The 22229-nt window shown below is 42.7% G+C and overlaps 1 protein-coding gene across 1 annotated transcript in view; it reads left to right on the forward strand.

Annotated features, from left to right (window-relative positions):
* The first annotated feature begins 2290 nt into the window (after positions 1 to 2290).
* Positions 2291 to 22229, forward strand: part of npr1a (natriuretic peptide receptor 1a) — a 30417-nt gene continuing 10478 nt past the window's right edge. The window contains exons 1-5 of the mRNA XM_085346202.1: positions 2291 to 3005; positions 10604 to 10794; positions 10891 to 11004; positions 11115 to 11280; positions 20951 to 21045. Coding sequence (XP_085202328.1) covers positions 2297 to 3005; positions 10604 to 10794; positions 10891 to 11004; positions 11115 to 11280; positions 20951 to 21045 — 1275 coding nt within the window. The 5' untranslated portion in view covers positions 2291 to 2296. The remainder of the gene's footprint in view (positions 3006 to 10603; positions 10795 to 10890; positions 11005 to 11114; positions 11281 to 20950; positions 21046 to 22229) is intronic.

The following is a 22229-nucleotide window of genomic DNA, read 5'->3' on the forward strand; positions in this document are numbered from 1 at the left end:
CAGAGATTTATTCATGCGCTCATATGTGTGGAGAAATGTGGTGATTAAAGTCTGATTTTGTTTCCACATACAGAGAAGCTATGCACGCATTTCAAGACCACACATCATATTACTTTGCGCTACCTCCCACCATTTGGACAGACCCAGAAACACACGCTGCATTTCAAAACTGGGATGTGAGGGCGTTTTGATGGATTCTTGAGTTTAAAGTGGGACCTACATTTTGGTCAACAGCTCAACAACAGGTGTGAGTCATGTAGGCTGAAAGCCGAAGAGACCAGATCATCTGTACTCTAAATGTGTGGAATCATAGGCAAATTAACATCACCATAACAACCATAACCCTTTACTTAAAGAAAATGAAATAAAGGAGATTTCAAAGTTATTAGGGAGAGCCCAATTCTGTTGATCTGGGCGTAGCATTTTCAATGGGAGAAACATTTTGTCACTCTTGTTCAGCTCGTCAAGAAACTGACCTTACAGCCCATTGTTCACCAGTGGAGTTAGTTTGAGTCATTATGCAAATGTACTGTTTAAAAGATTGGGGAAACCTACAGCTGAGACTGAAGAAGTCACTTGGATGAGTGATGAAACGTTTCTCCCACTAATAAAACTATGTCCAGGTGATTGAGCATGCATCAAGAGTTATTAGGGAGTGGTTTTACTCAACCAGCACAGCTGATGAATTTGAATGGTAAGTGGCTCAGGAATGAAGGGTTTGACATCCCTGGTGCAGATACTGGTACTGCATCTGAAGCTTGACGCCAATGCAGAAGCACTCTAATGTCCAGCAGGGTGCAACTGCTTTGGTCTGATTATACAGAAGTCTAGGGGAAAATGAGCCCACTCCTCACTTGATCGCCGAGCTCAGTACACACTTTCCTGATGAGTTCATGATCTCAGTCCCTAGTTTTAAATCCATCCGTCCATCCATCCATTTTCTTTCACCCTGGACTGGCAGACCTGGTTTCAATTCTTACTGAATAAAACATCAGGTACATATTTTGGAGCTTATTTATTCATTCTCCTTGAAATTCAGTCATCCCTGGAGTGCATTTGATGAAAGAGAGCCAATTAAGTCAAATGAAATGATCCGAGCTGTCAAGTTGCTATAATGCGAGTGGACTGATTCCAGTCATGGAGCCACACCACCTGGCTTCAAACTTCACCGTGACCTCAGTTTTGTTTCTCTCTTCTTTGTTCGCTAACTGTTAAAGATGAGAAGACGAGAAAAGGATCCTTCGTTGTTTGGAACAGCTGATGAACTAATGCTGTCACCATTAACATTGTGTTGTCTTTGACCTCTGCTTACCTCATTCCTTGTATTTTATGGGATGAATTAGACCTGTTTTAGTATTTTTAATTCTCTCCTACCTTGTTAAAGTGACTCAACTCAACATTTTCTGCATTTATTTCAAATTAAAAGCCCTGTTAGCTTTGCAGTACAGAAACTGTATGTCCATATGTCAGTGAGGCTTTTATTATGGAAACTAATGGATAAACCGTGCACATCTGCTTCCTCACTCAGGTGTTACCCTATCACAGGACTGTATAAATGAGGTACAGAGAAAGATGACAAAGGAAACCCAGGTAGAGCAGAAAAATGTGAGGAAGAAGCTGATGAAGATGTTCAGATTAACTCTGTGGTCTGTTGAAAGGAGTCACATAGCTCTGCAGCTCTGATCAAAAGGGACTAGGAAGCCGGGGAGGATTTGAAGTTTGATGAAACCCTAACCCTAACATGCAGTCAGACTTCTCCCATGCGTTCGTTTAGCTTTTAAAGAGAACAACTCATTTTATTCAGAGGACCCTGAACTCTGATGTGTTCTCTCTTCACTCTTTAGTTGGCCTTTCCCTCACACCTTACTCTTATCATTCACCTCTGTTCGGTTTTACGGCTCTGTGTTACCAGGAACAGATGGACTGTAAGAGTGTGACTGCTTCACTGACTCTCACAGCAGCAGATTAGATCTAATTGTCACTCACATTACTCATTAATCAAACGGTAAACATGGTCAGGCTGCTGTTTAACAAGCAATTATCTTGGACCGGCCCAGTGGAGGACTTCAGCTTCATGTCTGCAAACACATGGCCACGTGAAGGATGGATAGATCCCACTCAATGATCCCACACGGAAACTCGCACAGACTTTCCAGAATTCCCAGCAGCTTCAAGTTTCAGTAGCTGTTCTGATGAATAAAGGTTTGTTTTGAATTTTCTCTACAGGACACGCTGATTAACACTGTGTTATATTTTCCCCACAGCTCGTCTGACAGGCTATTAACGCCTCTTCATCATGCTGCCCTGGGCCTGTCCCTTGCTCTTCCTGGTCCTTCTTCCTGCCCAATCAGCTGCAACCTCTCTAACTGCTGACAACAGAACGGAGGACCTTCAGGAGGTCACCCTGGCAGCCATCTTGCCTCTGACTAACACTAACTATGCATGGGCATGGCCTCGGGTTGCGCCCGCCATCTACCAGGCATTACAGCAGGTGAACTCTGACCCCTGGTTGCTACCAGGTCTGAAGCTGCGGCTAGTTTATGGCAGCTCAGAGAGCCGCGACGGCTTTTGCTCAGACTCCATAGCGCCGCTTGTAGCCGTCGACCTCAAGCTGTCCCACGACCCCTGGGCCTTCATTGGACCCGGCTGCGACTACTCATCCTCACCTGTTGCCCGCTTTACCACCCACTGGGATGTTCCCATGGTGACAGCTGGTGCCCGAGCAATCGGCTTCAATTTGTACGCTGCGGTCACCAACACGGGCCCCACTCACAAAAAGCTGGGTGAGTTTGGTGTCAGGATCCAGGAGATGTTTGGCTGGCAGCGGCACGCCACGGTCATCTTCAGTGACAACAGGGACGCCAATGATGATCCGCTGTGCTACTTCGCTGTGGAGGGGCTGTATGAGCTGCTGGGCAAACGTAACATCACTGTCCACGACCACGTCATCCAGGGCGACGTCAACTACAAGTCGATGGTCCAGGATATCCGTGACAATGGCCGAGGTCATATTCTTCTTCTGCTGCTTTCATTCCTCATGTTTTAACAGTTGTTGTTGTCCTCCTCCACTGCTTTCTGTTCGTCCTTTTCTCTAAAATTAACTGCGTAAAAGCTACGCTGTTTCTGCTCACTCTTTAAGAGCAGACATCTCAAGGTTACTTATTCTTTTACGTTCTCTCCTTCATGCCATTCCTTTTAGCCGAGGTGATCCATGATCTTGGGGAAGATGGCTTTTCAGCTGCTTTTGTTGCCCAGTTTCAACTCCTCCAGCCTTGCTTCTTTTTCATTTCTTCTTCAGACACTTCAACTGATTTAGCATTATTTTCTTCATTCATTTTGTTCTTTTATTTTCCAGTTTTCCTTTTTGCTTCCTTCCTTAACTGAGTTTTTTTCTTTTCATTCTTTGTTCTTTCATTCTTTCATCAGATGAAAAGCTGTGGTCAGATGCTTCATTTGCTCTCGTGTCACTGATTGTTTTTCCTTCATGACACTCCTCCTTCCTCCTTTCCTTTCCTCCCTGCCTTATTGTTGTTCTCCTTGTTAAATGATGGTTAATTATTCTGAGATTTTTATCCTCACTGGTTAATGACTGACTTCACCTCTGTGTGTTTGGGTGCTCCTACATGTTTGTGAGGAGTAATTTCATTTTAAGACCTTGGAGTGGGGACAGTCCTGTGGGGACCTCCGCGTGACAGTTCAAACGTCATTTTAGAGGAAAATTATATTTTCAGTCTCTAACTTATTAATGGAAATTAGTTCATGAGCGATACATGCAGATCGCTGCTTTGGACTTTGATTTGCAGTCAGCGGTGGTCAGACTGGAAGTGTCAGTCATTTAGCTTAGTCTTCAATCAATGACAAGCGTGTTCATGGTGTTTGGGCAGCACTGGCTGCTGAAGGTGACTGAAACACAGCTGGAGCTGGAAATGCTTTGCATGATATCAGGTTCAGTTTGTGGGTAATGATGTGAGTGAGGGTCTACAAGTACAGAAAACAAATGTGTGTCTGTGTGTGTGTTTGCTGAACACACATGTAAACAATCAGTCTGTAATTTAGTACAGAAGAAGAAGCAGAAGTGAGCCTGTTTGCTGTGTTTCTGCTCCTCGCCGTCAGCACGTTTTTATTGTAAGCATCACTGAAACGCTGCTCTGATGGCGTGAAAATGTTTGCAGTGACCTGCATCGCCCGCTGATGTCACAGTGTGAATTAGATCACGAGATCAGAGCTGTGTGACATGATGACATCATCACAGACACACTATCGTCCTTTAACCAACGCCAGCTGCTGCACCCAGCAACATGGACGTCCTAGTAATTACCTCTGAACCCACACCCACCATTGGACACTACATGGAGAAACATTATGAGCACGCTTGTGTTCATAATGTTTGTGTGTGTGTGTGTGTGTGTGTGTGTGTGTCAGCATTAATCAGTCAGTCCTGTTTTCTTTTCTGCTTCCATTAAAAGCACTTTTGGCTGCAGACAAACCAACATGTGACTTTCTGCCTTTCGCATGTGAAATTCTCAGTATTCACATTTTTTTGTCCACCTTGGGGACTGTGTGGACAGAAGGGGGTTGGGTGGTGGTGGTATTTGTCTTTTTTCTCTGACAGTTGATTATTTTCAGGCTCTGTTATAGCAAGGTGGGGGATGGGGGGTGTTTTTGTTTTTCTCATCCCACATTTATTCTTGATTTCTCTGGAGAAAAAAATAAATTCAGACCATGAAGTTCTCATCAGTTTTTTATCAGGAACCCCAACAATACCCCACAACAGTGTGGGAGTGGTGAGAAAGAAGTATATAAACGACGGATAGCCAACCAAGATTTCACTAAGCACCATCCATGTTGGTTTATTATTTCAGGAAATGACCAGGAGAGAGTGGCATGCTAAGTTATCAGCCAGTGCTAGCTGATAGTCATTTATGAACTGAATCATTGTACATTTGCCAAATTCTGAACACATTTTAATGAACACCATGATTTTAGCTATCCACAATAATTAGTTAACACAGTTTTTTATATGTTGATTTGGGATTTTTTTAGAGACCTGGAATGTAAATATGCCTGTCTTTAAAGGACTTTGGGTCAGCTTCTGTTGTTTAAATGTGGTATGGGCTATAAAGAATTGACATCACAATATTTTTTCATTAAAAAAACTTTCAGTTCAGTGGGATTCAGTGAGGTCAGGTTAATTGGTGATTCTAAATTGCACATAGGCGTGAATGTGAGTGTGAATGATTGGCTGTCTGTGTGTTAGCCCTGTCACTGCGCAATTGCGGAAGAAAATGTATGGATGGATGGTAAGGTTGGGCGATTGGACGAATATCGACCATCAACAATAGGCTGAGTTTTTCACTGATCGTTTTTACTAGAGCTATTTATTTATTTATTTATTTATTTGCCCATGAGTAAGTTAGCTACTAATGTTGGTTGAAGCTAAAAGAAGCAGCCAACGGAAAAAATAATAGGGCTGTTTTAACGGCAGCGTCTTCCAGCTGCGAGCAAATGAACCCTCCTCAGTGTGCGCCCAAATGTAGCGATTCAAACCCAACAATGGTGGTGGGGAGGGAAACAAAAGGAAACTGGCTTCTTTTTTCTACGTGTTGACAGGCTGTTCCAGTGTTTATCCGTCTTACACACTTGACCAAACAGCAAATACAAAATTAAGTAAGTTAGTAAGTAAGTTAAAGTTAAAGTAAGTTGAAAGTTAAAATGTCTCTTAAGCACAAAAATGGTCCAGAGGTCCAGTTCTGGTGAATCCTAACAGACAGCTAGCAGCTCCAGCTGCCTGTGTCACTATCCACCTGTCAGTCAAAGAGGCCACGCACCCAAATAATATTACCCCAAAATAATGGGGTAATGTTTACACATCTCAGTTTTTTGACTTCAGAGAGGTGCTTGCTCTGTCCTTTCTGCTTCTCAAAGGTGCTGCCTGGGTCATGGACTGCTGCTTTGGTATGATGAGATGTGATTTCAGATTTTAGAAGATGAATCCAAGACTGGTTATGAAAGGTGAAAGAGCTACAGAAAGTTGTGTGGGTGTTATTTTTTAATTTAATTTAATTTTTTTTATAACAAATTAGGTTTTTTGAGACGTTTGCAACAAAAAGGTTGCGCAAAGCCTTTCTGAGGAAAATGAACTTTGAAGAGTTTATTGAATCTGTCTTTATTTCTATTCCTGCCCAAATCTGTCCCATGAAAGGACACGTGTGGGTCTGCTAAGAAGAGGAGGACGTTACCAGCTCTGGGCTGTCCCTAACATCTGCATGCTTAAATCAGTCACCACAGGTCAGATTTAGCACATGAGCAGCAGGATTTGAGACATGACAGGTGCTGTAGTCTTGGACTTTGGCTCCAAACTTCAATTTAATTTTAGTCTTAATTTAGGCATCTCAGTTTTTTCTTAGATTTAAGGTAATTCTGGTTGACTATATATCATAAGATTATAGCAGACTATATCTAAAGCTGATTCAGTGACTAAAATCTAAAGTTTGAGGAGTTGTTTTTAGCAGTGAGAGTTGCTCCACATGGTTTACAAATTGATATAATATTTGAAATTTGTCCATATGTCTGCTCTTCTCTTCCTCTCAAGAATTGAGATTTTCATCAAATGACTGCACCTAACCTTACTGTACAAGGAGATTCTTTTTCTGATTGGATTGCATTCAAACTCGTCCCGCCTTTCTACGCAACTTAATTAGCTCTGATTGGATCTTCCATCTCTAGAATCACCCCACAGGGTGCGCAGGAGGTGTGGACTAAGTTTGTGAATGCGATACCTTGAGAATTAAATCTCGGATGAGTTCACATCTCAGTGACCTCAACCTAAAGGTCAAGGGTCAGAGGTCAAGTTTTCTGAAAATCTTGTGAATGTGATAACTCGAGAATTGGGATGGGAATTGATAAGAATTTATCGATTCAGATTCCATTATCGATTCTTTTATCAATCATCTTATCTCATCTTATCTCATTGGCTCCATTTTGAGAGTCACCACCAGCAATAAAGAAATTAGGCTCATGCAAATTAATAGCATGCTGTCGATCAAATGTTTGTGCATGTTTGTTGAGGTTTTTCCCCTCTTTGATATGAGCAGTGTTGTTACTTAAAAAGGCCATTATTACTCATATTACACAGAACACCTTTCTTAAAACTAATGCAGTATGTTACTTAATTCAATTCAATTCAATTCAATTTTATTTATATAGCGCCAAATCACAACATAAGTCGCCTCAAGGCGCTTCATAGATACAGAGAAAAACCCAACAATCATATGACCCCCTATGAGCAAGCACTTTGGCGACAGTGGGAAGGAAAAACTCCCTTTTAACAGGAAGAAACCTCCGGCAGAACCAGACTCAGGGAGGGGCGGGGCCATCTGCTGCGACCGGTTGGGGTGAGAGAAGGAAGACAGGATAAAAGACATGCTGTGGAAGAGAGACAGAGGTTAATAACAGATATTATTCAATGCAGAGAGGTCTATTAACACATAGTGAGTGAGAAAGGTGACTGGAAAGGAAAAACTCAATGCATCATGGGTAGGGATGGGTATCGTTTAGGTTTTATCCGATACCGGTGCCAAATCGGTACTTTTGAAACGGTGCCGGTGCTCAAACGGTGCTCAAACCGGTGCTTAAAGAATGGAGAACACAAAATTGGTCCAAAAACCTCTCATGTTCAGCTGTTTTTTGTAAAAATATAACAATGTTAGCCTTTTCTGCAGCTATGGGGCATATATGGTATCACTCTTGGCTGGAAGCAGTGCTTAAACAATGGAAAAAACACAAACTTTGTCCAAAAACCTCTCATGTTTAACTGTTTTCTTTGGTCATTTTAGCCTTTTTAGCCAGGGTGAAGGGAGTATCTGCCATCAAACAAGAGGACAGCCGCATGTAGCTATGATGATGTTTGCTAGTTCACCTTACATGCATTAATGTAATAACGTGGTTAGCCTACTCAACGTAAATTAGCTACTCACGCAGAGAAGAACGGCTGCTGCCACCATCATCCGTCATCATTTCTGCTACACTGGCAGGGCTAGGGGCCAGGACTCTCCTCTTCGTGTTTTTGGGGGATGTTGCATAACAGGCAACCCACCCGCAGTAGATGTGCTCGGTGTGAGGTCTCGCAACAAGCTATCAAATACGGCGCATTTCTGGGCTTTTAAAAAAAAAACGCTATGCGTCGCCAGGTGTTTCATCGGATTTGAGGTGTTACCTCCTTTGACAGTATCACAGTATCAGCTTAAAGCACTTGTTGCAGGCTGCTGAGTTTGCATATTTTGCTGTGAAGTACAGCCAGACTTTTGACCGCTTCGCCTTGGACATTTTTAATCTGTAGCTCTGCTCTAACAGAACTACGTACCTGGCCCCGCCTACTATCCTCGGAAACGTAAAATGATTGGCTAGAATCTAAAGTGTATCACAGCTCAGGAAAAAAAAGCACCGAAATAAAGCACCGAAATGTGCGCTGCTTTTCGGTCTGGTTACTACCGTTTATGTCAGAACCGGTGCCATCATGGCACCGGACACCGGTACCCATCCCTAATCATGGGAATCCCCGGCAGCCTACGTCTATTGCAGCATAACTAAGAGAGGATTCAGGGTCACCTGGTCCAGCCCTAACTATATGCTTTAGCAAAAAGGAAAGTTTTAAGCCTAATCTTGAAAGTAGAGATAGTGTCTGTCTCCTGAATCCAAACTGGAAGCTGGTTCCACAGAAGAGGGGCCTGAAAACTGAAGGCTCTCCCTCCCATTCTACTTTTAAATACTCTAGGAACAACAAGTAAGCCTGCAGAGCGAGAGCGAAGTGCTCTAATAGGGTGATATGGTACTACAAGGTCATTAAGATAAGATGGGGCCTGATTATTTAAGACCTTGTATGTGAGGAGCAGGATTTTGAATTCAATTCTGGATTTAACAGGAAGCCAATGAAGGGAAGCCAAAACAGGAGAAATATGCTCTCTCTTTCTAGTCCCTGTCAGTACTCTTGCTGCAGCATTTTGGATTAGCTGAAGGCTTTTCAGTGAGTTTTTTGGACATCCTGATAATAATGAATTACAGTCGTCCAGCCTGGAAGTAATAAATGCATGAACTAGTTTTTCAGCGTCACTCTGAGACAGGATATTTCTAATTTTACAGATGTTGCGCAAATGGAAGAACGCATTCTTACATATTTGTTTAATATGTGCATTGAAGGACATGTCCTGGTCAAAAATGACTCCAAGGTTCCTCACAGCGTTACTGGTGGCCAAGGTAATGCCATCCAGAGTAAGAATCTGGTTAGATACCATAATTCTAAGATTTTCAGGGCCGAGTACAATAACCTCAGTTTTATCTGAATTAAGAAGCAGAAAGTTAGCGGCCATCCAGGTCTTTATGTCTTTAAGACATTCCTGCAGTTTAACTAATTGGTGTGTGTTATCTGGCTTCATGGACAGATAGAGCTGGGTGTCATCTGCATAGCAGTGAAAATGTATGCTATGTCTTCTAATGATACTGCCTAAGGGAAGCATGTATAATGTAAACAGAATTGGTCCTAGCACCGAACCCTGTGGAACTCCATAATTAACCTCAGTGTGTGAAGAGGACTCTCCATTTACATGAACAAATTGGAGTCTATTAGATAGATATGATACAAACCACTGCAGTGCAGTACCTGTAATACCTACAGCATGTTCTAATCGCTCTAATAGGATATTATGGTCTACAGTATCGAACGCTAATTACTCCCAGGAGAAAGTAATTTGTTATACTGCTCATTACATTACTTTCATATTACTCTGTAAAATAGCTGAAACACTCATAATCACAATTTAACAATATAAACTTGAGAGGCTACAATCTCACACCGAACCAGCACAAAAACATGAAATGTGAACAGGTAGAAAGGGAGGCTGCAGCTCATCTTTTTTTTTTTTTTTTACATGTTGAAGTTAAGGGTCTGGCTGCTGGGGTTGGCATTCACCCTGGGTTGTTGGCGGGCTTAGCAATAGCATGCTGTCTGGGCAGATGCTTACAAAGAACCAATGTTATGTTAGCAGCATAATGCGGTTGTTTCTGTCATGCATGCAGAGATCCACTTTACCATTTATTCCATCCTTTAGTGCAAAAAAAAATAAATGTGACTACGTCATTATTTTCCCTCTCTGACACCTTAACTGAAATCAGCTGATTGTAGTGTGAGTGCAAGAACAGATACGTAGGATCGATAGGCAGGCAAACTAACAGTTCCAAAGAATTGGACTACTGGGAACCAGTTTCCTACAAGAACCAGTTCTTGATTCCCAACCCTCGAGAAGGACTCTTCTGGAGTATCAAACTTACAGCACAGGTGTGTGTACTATGAGACTGAGGGGTAGCACTGGTGGTTGCCATTACATTTATTTTTTTTCATCAGAAAAATGGTCATTGATGAAAAGTATTGGTCATGGAAATTGAGAAGTCTTGTTGATGAGCTGGAATGGGGCTTTTGTTATCCAGGCTTCCACGCAGGTCACACCATGAAGCACACATGGTGTGTGTAATAAAGATTTACCATCAAGCGTTGGCAGCTGTCTCTGTTCCTTTCCTTTATGGAATAACATTGCTGCTTCTTTGTCTTCAGTTGTGTACATGTGCTGCTCCTGGGACATCTTCAGGACGTTGATGGTCCAATTCTGGAAGGAAGGGGTGGAGCTTGAGGACTATGTCTTCTTCTTCATTGATCTTTTTGCTGAGGGTCTGGACGGGAGCGCTCCCATCAGGCCCTGGTTCAGAGGAGACCAGGAGGACTATGCGGCTCGCAATGCTTTCAGGGTGAGACAAGATGCTCTTTCATTGTTAAATTTTAAAGGATGCTCACTGATGTAAAGTGATCCGGTCAATTGATTAGCTTGTTATTGATTTCGTCAGAGTGTGAAAGTGCTGACGTATCTGCAGCCCCAGAATCCCGAATATCTTCAGTTTGTTAAAACTCTGAAAAAAGACGCAAAGGCGATGTTCAACTTCACCATCAGAGACTCTATGGTACAAATAACAATCCTTATTGATTAACTGAATCTGATATTTCAAATTTTTATTCAAATATGTGAGAGACTGATATTCATCTATAACAATCACATGCTTTGTCCCCTCAGTACAACCTGATTGCCGGAGGGTTCTACGACGGGGTGATACTGTACGCTCATGCTCTGAACGAGACCCTGAATTTGCAAGGACCAGGACTGGGACCAATACTGGGACCAGTCCAGAGGCCCAGAGGAGATGAGGTGACCCGGAGGATGTGGAACAGGACAATCAAAGGTGAGCACAGATATTTGTCAGCGGGTGACTAATCAGAGCACAGCACTGGGCTGAAAATCGCATGTGCACTACAAGTAACTGAGTAAAGTAGCACAGGTGTAGACTTCTCTAACTAACTGGAAAACCACACGTGGCTCTCTGATTGGCTGCCTGTGTGTGATGCTGTTGGACTCAGAGTAGAGGTCATGGACACCCAGTACTGGGTCCCAGTAAAATCTCATTTTGGAGTTTTAATTAGGATTCATTTAGACTGAAGATTGGACATGAATAGGAATCCAATCAATCCTGTATGAAAAAGCCGAAGAAACATAGGAACACATCAGATCAAATGCAAGTGAAAAGAAACACCGACACTAAAGCTTTGGGTTTTAGATTTGCCTTTATTGGATAGTGGCAGTGGAGATAGGCAGGAAAGTGGGGAGACACAGAGAGGATTGGACTCAAACCTGGTCGGCTGCTCTCCTTGCTATATGGTCACCTGCTCACCCACTGGCTAAACGCAACTGCACAACTTTCACACACCTCATCACCCTGTCAATGCCTTATGAGCTGTGGTTGGTGGATGCATGTTGCTAATGTCGACAATGACAACAGAAGTTGATTCAGGTCACTGAAGTCCAGCCTGAGGCTCCAGTGGTAGTTCAAGTTAAAACACTGCTGTCACAATGCGAGAGACAGGTTGCACCTGGACAGATAACCGGTCCGTCACAGGGCTGACACACAGAGACATTCACACCTGCAGTTGATCTAGAATCACCTCTTGTTCTAACAAGCTGTATGGTATTCATTGATCTAAAGTCTAAAGTTTGTAAAAGTTTTTAGTTAAAAAGTGTTCACTGGCAGTTCATAATACACACAGATAACACAGTTATCATGCTCCAGATGTAACTTGGTGCTCGCAGATTTAGGTATAGAGAAAGCGGGGCCTTTGAGTGCACAGGTCAGGGACAGGGTCTCTTCAGTGTCATCCTGAACCATAATATGACATTAATCATAAGCTGGAAAATGAACAGCTTTCCAGCTTATGATTAATCTAAGAATTTGCAGGGGGTAAAGCATGTTAATGTCCTGTTGTTCTTTTGTGCGCAAAAACAATAAAAAAAAAAAGATTTTCATATTATTCTCTAACATCTGAAAGATCTTAGTTGAGAGCTCATTTTAAGAAATGCAGCATTTTGATGGGGGTATTATTGACATCATGCAGGACAGGCGGCGAGGACACTAAAGATTTTGTGAATGCAATGACTCGAGAACAAAGTGACAAAATAATTTTGAAATTGGTACCATAGGTGCATCTATTAAAAATCTCAGAGGAGGTCAAATTCTGGTCACCTGAAGGCCAAAGATCAACTTTCCTGAAGATTTTAGGATTTTTAAACTGATACCACAGATGCACCTACTGGGAGGAAGCCACCAGTGTTTTTAACAGTCTGCAATGTCTTTCTTATTTTTGTATATTTTGCTCTTGATTGTATATATTTCGCCTATTCGCTGTTCATTCCTGCTGTCTTCGATTTATATTTTATTCCGGCATAGTTGATTTGAAGCACTTACAATTTCGTTGTACCATGTACAGTGACAATAAAGGGCTTTTCTATTCTATTCTATTCTATTCTATTCTATTCTATTCAAACAGAAGAACAGACTGGGCAAAAGATAGCAGGGCAGACAGGAAGGAGAGGAGAAGATTACAAACATGATTGGGGGGGGGGTCCAGGTGTAGAAAACGAATGTCCACCACAGGATATAACAGCAGGACTCAGCTGGAGATGAGCGCTAATCCGATCTGTGTGTGTATATTTGTGTGTATAAGAGAGAGTGTAGTTGGTCATGTATAATAAAGTTTCATAATGCATAAGAAATGAGGACCAAAGGCTTCACAGACCTGGCCAACCTGTTCATCTGCAGTCAGTGTTGTGAAGGTTACTTTTAAAATGTATCCCACTACAGATTACAGAATACATGCCCCAAAATGTATTTTGTAACGTATTCCATTACGTTACTCAATGAGAGTAACGTATTCTGAATACTTTGGATTACTTCATATATTATCATGCTTTTTTACAACTACATGAATGTACTATTGCTGTGTGATTTATTACTATTACTGAAGGTTACTCGCCATACGAATACAACTAGATTTTTAAGTCTTAATATAAAATGAGTAATAGTAGGGTGGACATTAGGTGAGGCTGCACTTTTTGCAGCGATCTCGTATAGAAAACTATTCCGTACGTATATAAAACAGGTCCGCGGCTCCGAACCGTAGTAAAGGGGCCTCTGGCTAATACGTCGGGCTCCGTGTCGGGCTCGTAGCTGAAAACTAGCTTTACTTTGTTGTCTGGGTCGACTGCTAGCGAGAGACAGAGAGAGGCATTGAAAGGCTGCTCCAACGGAACTTGCTGTTTCAGAGAAAACACGAACATAGTGTACAGTCGAGTCTTAATAGCTTACTTACAACTGGGCTCGTCAGGGACTCTTTTTGGCTGCAGTGGTTATTATTATATTTACATGCTTCCAGCTCCCGTTTCTGCTCGGTGACAGCTCGTACTTTTCCTTTTTCTCCCTCCCTCGCGCTCACAGAAACATAACGGGTATGGCAGTCCATTCTCCCTGCAGCCCAGACTACACTGCTCATGAGAGGCTACATTCTTTAGGGCGATGCCTGTAACACTCTCTTATTGCCTACATATTAAATCATTTTTAAAAATATTTCCTCACGTCATTATGAGACGCTAGATTGAGACACAGACATTAGAGCCTCTGTGTTTTGTTTGGGTTTCCACCGGCGTGGAATTACCAAAAATAGAGAGGGGACAGCCTAACATATGAAACAGGAAAGTACCGCAGTGTAATCCATTTATTTCAGCAAAGTAACTATTCTGAATACCACCTTTTTAAATGGTAACTGCAATGGAATACAGTTACTCATATTTTGTATTTTAAATACGTAACGGCGGTACATGTATTCCGTTACTCCCCAACACTGTCTGCAGCTGTGAGTCAGATGTGAAGCACAGTGTGAGCCTGCTGACTGGTGCAGACAACGCTACACATGAATCTCTCAGGGTGACTTTTTTAAGCAAGCAAACATAGTGGCAGGAAAAATCTCCTCCTGGTTTATCATTCATTTACAGCACACACTGAACATGACATTGATTTTTTTTTTTAATTACATAAAAACAATAAAACTGCTTAAAGGAACAGAACACAGCAGATTAGCACTTCATCAGCTAACATGGTTAGATCCTATTTTAATATACAGTGTGAACACACTGATCTCCAGTGTTCTCTTTCCATGTCACTGGTACACTCTGACCCACAACCACACACACACACGTTGGTCCATGTGCAGCGTAAACTCTCCAGAGGGGACTGGGTTACCATCCTGTGCTGCCGATTGGTGTGGATCAGGGAAGGACGTCCATCGATGGTCCAGTCAGTTTAGGATCAAGCTTTCATGTCCCATAATGACTCGGCTGTCAGAGCGTCTGTTGGAGGGAGTGGAATTAAATGTTTTTCTATGCATTTCCTAATTGCCATGAAGAACCAGTTAGGTCAGTCCTGAAAACTAGTCTAAACTGGGATAAATTACAACTGCATTCTCAAACTGGAACAGCTCGAGCCTGGTTTCCTCGCAGTGCTATTTCTGTTGTAGTATTTTTGTAACCCTGTTTCCAAAAGACTTGGCCGACTGCTAAAAACAATGTAATCATTTACACTCTGTCAGGTCTCAAATTTAATTGAAACAAGTCCAAAGACTTATCATGTTGAATTTTAATGAAAGACAGAAAGTTTTAAAATTCCCTTTTAACAGGCATAAACCAGAAGACAGGACAAGACATGCTGTGGAAGACAGCCAGAGACTGATTAATAACTAATGATTAAATGCAGAGAGGTGTATAAAAACACAGTGAGTGAAAAAGGTGACTGACGTAGAAACACAGAGGAAGGCACCAGCTGCATAACTAATGGGTCCCGTGATCCAATCATAACAATATGCTTTATCAAAAAGAAAAGACAATAAAAACCCCTTGCTTTACTCTGCAACAGTCTGTCTCTTCAGAGAGGTAAAGATGAGGTGATACAGCTCAGAGGAAAACGAGCTAAACTTCGGCCATGTGCTGTTTTCTGTTACAAGTCAAAGTCTCTCTATTTTACGGAGCCCCTCTGATGACATGGTCCAAAAAATAAATAAATTGTGGCCACAAAATACTATTTCGAGGGCACGAAATGGGTATAACGTGCGCAAGAAATGCTCATTTGTGGGCACGAAACACTTGACCGATAACCATGATCCTTCCCAGGCCCTTGCAGTTGGTTGACAATAAAATCTATCCCGGCATCCAGGTCGTACTTACGTCTGTAAAGCAGCTGGGCTCATAATATCCCGTTTAAATGTCTCTCCGTAATAATGGTTCCTTGCATTGCCAGGCTTTTCAAAATGCATTTGTAGCTCATTCCCAGCCTAAAAAAAACCTCAATCATACTGTCTCTGTCCATGGTGTATAGGTTTAGCCTACTCTTATGCTTATGTCTCTACGCAGCTGTCCAGGAATTGTATCAATATGATGTGCGCACGTTATCTATTTTGTTGCCACAAATGCGTAATTCATTGCCACGTTATACCCAATTCGTGCCCACAAATTAGCATTTCGTGCGCACGTTATACCTATTTCGTGCCCTCGAAATAGTATTTCGTGGCCACAATTAAGTATTTCGTGGGCACGTTGTACTATTTCGACGGCACGAATTAGTATTTTGTGGCCACAATTTATTTATTTTTTGGACCACGTCATCAGAGGGGCTCCGTACTATTTGTCTCCCTTGGGAGATATTTTTTTCAGTTACACCACACAGACCCCTCCACACAATCACAAAAATGATACATATATACATAGAATAATAAAAACATTAAAAAGATTGTTCAGAGTAAGTAAATAAATAAATCAAAATAAAAACACTTATCCCCCCCCCAAAAAACAAACAAACAAACAAACAAACAAAAAAACCCCCAATGGAATCCAACACATGCATCTGTAACCACAATAAAACATTTTTAAGGAACTAAGCAGCCAAATCTGTGCAGTGTTTTATTTTTCTGGGCCTGTTAATCTCGTGCTTTGTGTGGACTATAAATAATGTGTAAGGATCACCATCTACTTTATTAATATTTGGAATGAGCATTTTTTGGAAACAGGGCTGTACCTTAGAAACAGATATGTCCTTATATTTATCACGTATATGTCAACCAGCACTAATATAATCAAAACCAGAGTCAGACTCAGGAGCGGGACGCCCAGGTCCCACTGTGATTTCGGTGTGTGTTTCTTCAGTGTGTATGCGAGTGTGTTGATGGTGCTGATAAACAGGCTGCTCTGTGTGCTCTTTATTAGATTGAACAGCTTTTATCCACAACATACACCGAAACACCGTCAGCGGCCATCAATCAGTGGGCATTTGCGTCAGAGGTGTGTGAGATGGTGGATGGGGGTACAGGAGAAGGGGAGGGGAAATGAGGGGGTGGTAGTAAACAATCCTAATAGATGAAAGGAGGACAACAGTAGAAATGAATATAAACCTTTAACAAAAAGCAAACCTTCACCAAGCCTATGTAGTATTTGCCATTAAAGAATAATATTGTATTCTCTATATATTCTATTAATTTTATTTCTCTTGAAACACACGTTAAGAGGTTTGTAGTGCAGTAAAAACAAAGTGCTAAGTGCAGTCTTTTGATACTTGCCTGGCTGAAATTCATTTTAATTTAACTGACATCATTTTGACTACAGATATAATTTTATTATTTTTTATTTATGCGCATACAAGTGGTAAATGGCCTGTATTTGTATAGCGCTTTTGCTAGTCCCACCTAGGGACCCCAAAGCGCTTTACACACCCAGTCATCCACCCATTCACACACTGGTGGAGGCAAGCTACAGTTGTAGCCACAGCTGCCCTGCGGCAGACTGACAGAGGCGAGGCTGCCATATCGCGTCATCGGCCCTTCTGGCCAACACCAGTAGGCAGTAGGTGAAGTGTCTGTGGGGTGGAAGGGTTCTCTCTCGGTATAGAGTGAAGAATTCAGTCATTAAGGAGGGACTACAGGTGCTGATCCTCCACATTGAAAGGAGCCAGCTGAGGCAGGCATCTCCAGGACAAGGTGTTATAGGCAGAAATGTCCTGCCATAAGGATAGCATACCAGCATAGAACTGGGACACGCTGGAGAGATTACACCTAGGCTGGCCTGAGAAAGGCTCAATGTTTCCCAGGAAGAAGGGGTGGTGATGAAGAGGTCTGGGCTTCCCTGCTGCCCTAACGTAAAGGCTAAACTCAAGGTACAATGTACAAAAGGGGCGACCGTGGCTCAGGGGTTTGGGAAGCGCATCTGTAACCGGAAGGTCGCCGGTTCGATCCCTGGGCTCTCTGTTCTGGTCGTTGTGTCCTTGGGCAAGACACTTTACCCTACTCCGTCCACCAGTGTGTGTGAGTGAATAATGGCATTGTAAAGCGCTTTGGGTGCCTTGAAAAGCGCTATATAAATCCAATCCATTATTATTAAAAGTATCAGTTTCTGGAAAACAAATTTGAGATCAAAAACCTCTTTTCAACTTGATATTTTTTACTAAACGTTTGGATGAATTTTATTAAATGATAAAATGAATGTTACATGTACTATATAGGGGCGATCATGGCTCAAAGAGTTGGGCGTTCGCCTTGTAATCGGAAGGTTGCCGGTTCGAGCCCCAGCTCGGACAGTCTCAGTCGTTGACTCCTTGGGCAAGAAAGCTAATTTCTGCCGTTTTGATCCGTGATCTCATTCTAATGATAATGTTAAGAAAACATCAGGCCGAGATTAACGGAGTTTTGGTGTTTCTCACCAACAAATTTCCATCTGGTGGCAGATGGCTGCATAACATTAAGATACAACAATTTACTGGCATTAAGCATCAAAGAAAATGTAAACAATTAGATTAAACGACTAGTATGTCTGGTACCGACTAGTAACAGGAACAACTATTAGTTGACTAGTTGCGCACAACCCTAATAGTTATCAGTTATCGTTAACCATCACTTTTCAAAGAGCACTGAAACATCTAGGAATAGTAAGAACTACCCGAGGACTACATGAGGACTTTTCATGGACTACAGCTCACCATGATCCCAGACATCCTTACCAACAAACTGGACCACCTCAATATCCCCCTGTCCTTCTTTTGCGCTGGTGCTCAGAAAATACCTTGAGCTGAATATCCCAAAGAAGTCATAATGGACTCCAGGAGGCTCAGACAGGTCTACTCCCCTCCCATTATAAATGAAGAACGGGTGGAATCTTTCTCCACCTTCAGGTTTCTGGGCACCCACATCTCCGTCAATTTCACCTGGACTCACAACACCAACACCCTGGTAAAGAAGGCCTAACAGCAACTGCACTTCATCTGTGTCCTGAGGAAGAAAAAGCTGGACCAGAAACTGCTGCTAGCCTAGCATGCCTCACTGGAGAGCGTGCTCGCCTGATGCCTGGGTGTTTGGTATGCTTGGGCCACTACTGAGAACAGTAAGGTTGCACAGAAGGTAATGAACACCGCTCAAAAAAATCATTGGCTGCCTTCTGCCACCCCTGGAGGTCATTGCCAGATCCTCCTGTCTCAGAAAAACCAGGGCCATGATGACTTGCCTTGCATCCCACCCACCACATGTTTGACCTGCTGCCCTATGGTTGGTGCTTCAGGTCAATCAGGTCCCACACCTCCAGACTTAAAAACAGCATATTCCCCTGGGCTGTTCGGACTGTCAACAAACACTATCCCCCACATCACACCCCTGCCCACTCACCTCACCAATCGGAGCCTTCATCTGAGTAACCATCACCACTCAGACCACTCGCACGTGGACTCTTTTCAGACCGAGTAATTTGCATCCTTGCACTGCCTTTTGCAATTTCTTCTGTAATGTGTGCCTTTTGTGTATACCCCTCATGATTGTATGTATTTAAGCTGTTTGCTATTTATTCCTGCTGTCTACTATTCATATTTTACTCCAGCATGGTTGATGTGGAGCACCCACAATTTCATTGTACATTTTCAATGACAACAAAGGGCTATTCTATCCTGCCTGCTGTGTCCCTTGCATCTTGTTAAGTCCTCTTTGCTGCATGAGATAGCCCCTTTTAGTTACTTCCTGTTTTATTTTGTTAGTCTCTTGTCTCATGTGTTGTATTTAGTTGGATTTTCTGTTTGGAGTTTCCATTGTGCAGTTTATGTTCTAAGGCTTTTTGTTAATTGTGAACCAAGAAAACATTAAATTAACCTTCATCATGTTTGCAGACAGAAAGACATAAAAGCACTCAAAGGTGCTCACGATTACATCTCAGTGAGTTTATTCACATTTCTTTAAATTTCAGAGCATTTCACCATAACGCGCCCACTAAAGGACAGTCTCAGGTAACTGAGCTTTGCCAAAATGCAGCGAGTATGAGGGAATTCTGATGGACATTTATTGTGTCTCAGTTACTCATTAAATGAGGCTGTGCTGGAGTCTAGCTTCACTGTGTTTAACTTTGTTGTGCTTCACTAGAAGCATTGTTGTTTCTAGCTAATCAGAAAATATTCAGTTATTACAAAACTGTTGAGTAAAAGAAAAAAAAAGTTGACAATGACATTTTATTTACAATAATCTCTTCTCTCTGCTTGGTGGTATTACAAACAGGGTGGAGAACCACAGGGCTTTAAATGAGGAACCATTTCAGCTTAAAAACCCTCATTTGTCCCTCCATGTCCATACAGAACAGTGGGGTGGGGCAGGCTGCAGTAACCATGACCATACCACTGTAAAACCAGAAAATCTGACAGCTTTTATTTGATAAAGGTTGGTCGGTCGGCTGATTCTTTGAGGTCCCTCCCCCCTCGAGCTTGTATATTGCTGTTGTTTGCTGTGACACAGTGTCTCCATTCCTGATAATGGTCAGGAAGAAAACAAGCTCCTGTTTCACTGATTCCTTAAATTGAAGGTGAACCCGAGTTTAAATCCTGCAGGCTGTTGAGCTGTATGCAGTTTAATTGGCTCAGAGACTTCACTAGCCACAAGCTGCTTCACTAGCAACGATTTCCACACAATTGTGTGCATTTATACATATTACTACAGGCATAATAAAAAGCGACAGATGTTTGACTGACTGAGGAGCCAAAATCAGTGTGGAGAATTATTCCTGTAAACAAGCCGCTCTGTCAGTGATCATTCCACCTTTTTTTTTTTTTTATTGTTGTTGGTGTTTGTCAAGGGATCTGAGAAGACTGCAGAGTGGTCGCAGTATTTTTCCATGTTGGAGCAGAAATGTGAGAATTACATCACCAACCCGTCAGGCTTCAGTTCACATTTGTGTTTGTCTAAGCTAGATCTTTGACCTTTTGGGTATGCGAGATAAAGACTTCCATCATTCAGGGTGCCAATAAAATATGTCAAATAAATAAATTTGATTGTGAAAGTAAACATTTCTCAGAACATGGTAAAAAAAGATTAACGTGACCTCACGTCAGTTCAAACTGTGCCCGAGCTGAGTGAAAATATTTCCCCATCGCTGCAAAGCAAACACTCAGAAATAACAGAGAAAAGAGTTAGTGTTCTCCAAGATCACAAACAGATAACATCTGCTCTGTGGCGTCTCTGCAGGCGTGATGGGCCCTGTGGAGATGGACGAGTTCGGGGACAGAGAGATGGACTTCGCTGTGTGGGACATGACCGATGTTGAGTCTGGAGAATTCCAGGTAAGACTATTGATGTCATCATTGTCATGTAACACCTTAGAGGTACGATAAAGGCTGCAGAGCTACCGTAAAACCGACTGGAGTAAAGTTCAGTGTGTCAGGGGAGACCCCGACGAGCGAACCAAGCTCTTGCAATGGTTGTATAAGGATCGAATGGCCCGTAGTAACGGGCCAGACACCCTATACTCCCCCAACAGCTCCCACAGGACACCCCGAGGAACACGGTCGAATGCCTTCTCCAAGTCCACAAAACACATGTAGACTGGTTGGGCAAACTCCCATGCACCCTCAAGTATCCTTGAGAGGATAAAGAGCTGGTCCAGTGTTCCGCGACCAGGACGAAAACCGCATTGTTCCTCCTGTATCCGAGGTTCGACTAGCGGACTCTCTTTTCCAGCACCCTGGCGTAGACTTTCCCAGGGAGGCTGAGGAGTGTGATCCCCCTGTAGTTGGAACACACCCTCCGGTCCCCCTTCTTAAAGATGGGGACCACCACCCCGGTCTGCCAGTCCAGGGGTACTGCCCCTGATCTCCACGCAACATTGTAGAGGCGTGTCAACCAGGACAGCCCTACAAAAAATAAAATAAAAATAAAAGTGCCAATAATCCCCAGTGCGTGTTCTCTTCGTGTGTCAGTTCCCAGCTCCCTCTTCGGTGTCTATGTACACTTGTGCCCAGCACCCTCCACCCATTTCCTCAATCCACCTGGAAACAAGAGACACTGCTGTAAGTATATTCCAAACAACTGGCCAACAGAAACACTTTCACCTCACTAGCAGGAGAACTGATTGTACAACGATCCTGTGCTGACTGTCGCCCAGTTAGTAGTACTCACTTGACGAGGCTGATCAGCAGCAGGTGAGTGTAATTACTCCAGATGTCACTGGCTCCAAGGCAGGAAAACTCTCCAAGCCTGGTGTAGCAGCACCAGAGAATTAAACTTAGAACATCCTTTAACCCCAAACCAGAGTTCAAATTCTAAACCCTGCGTCCCCAACCCAGGGCCCTGACACACCAATAAACCCTATTCCAGGGGTGGCCAACTCCAGGCCTCGAGAGCCAGTGTCCTGCAGGTTTTAGATATCACTCTGGGTCATCACAACTGAATCAAATGATTAGTTCATTACCAGGCCTCTGGAGAACTTCAAGAAATGTTGAGGAGGTAATTTAGCCATTTAAATCAG

This window comes from Diplotaxodon limnothrissa, linkage group LG22 (assembly GCF_057381915.1).
Source record: "Diplotaxodon limnothrissa isolate DT_005_m linkage group LG22, D_limnothrissa_male_GT1.1, whole genome shotgun sequence".
NCBI lineage: Eukaryota > Metazoa > Chordata > Actinopteri > Cichliformes > Cichlidae > Diplotaxodon > Diplotaxodon limnothrissa.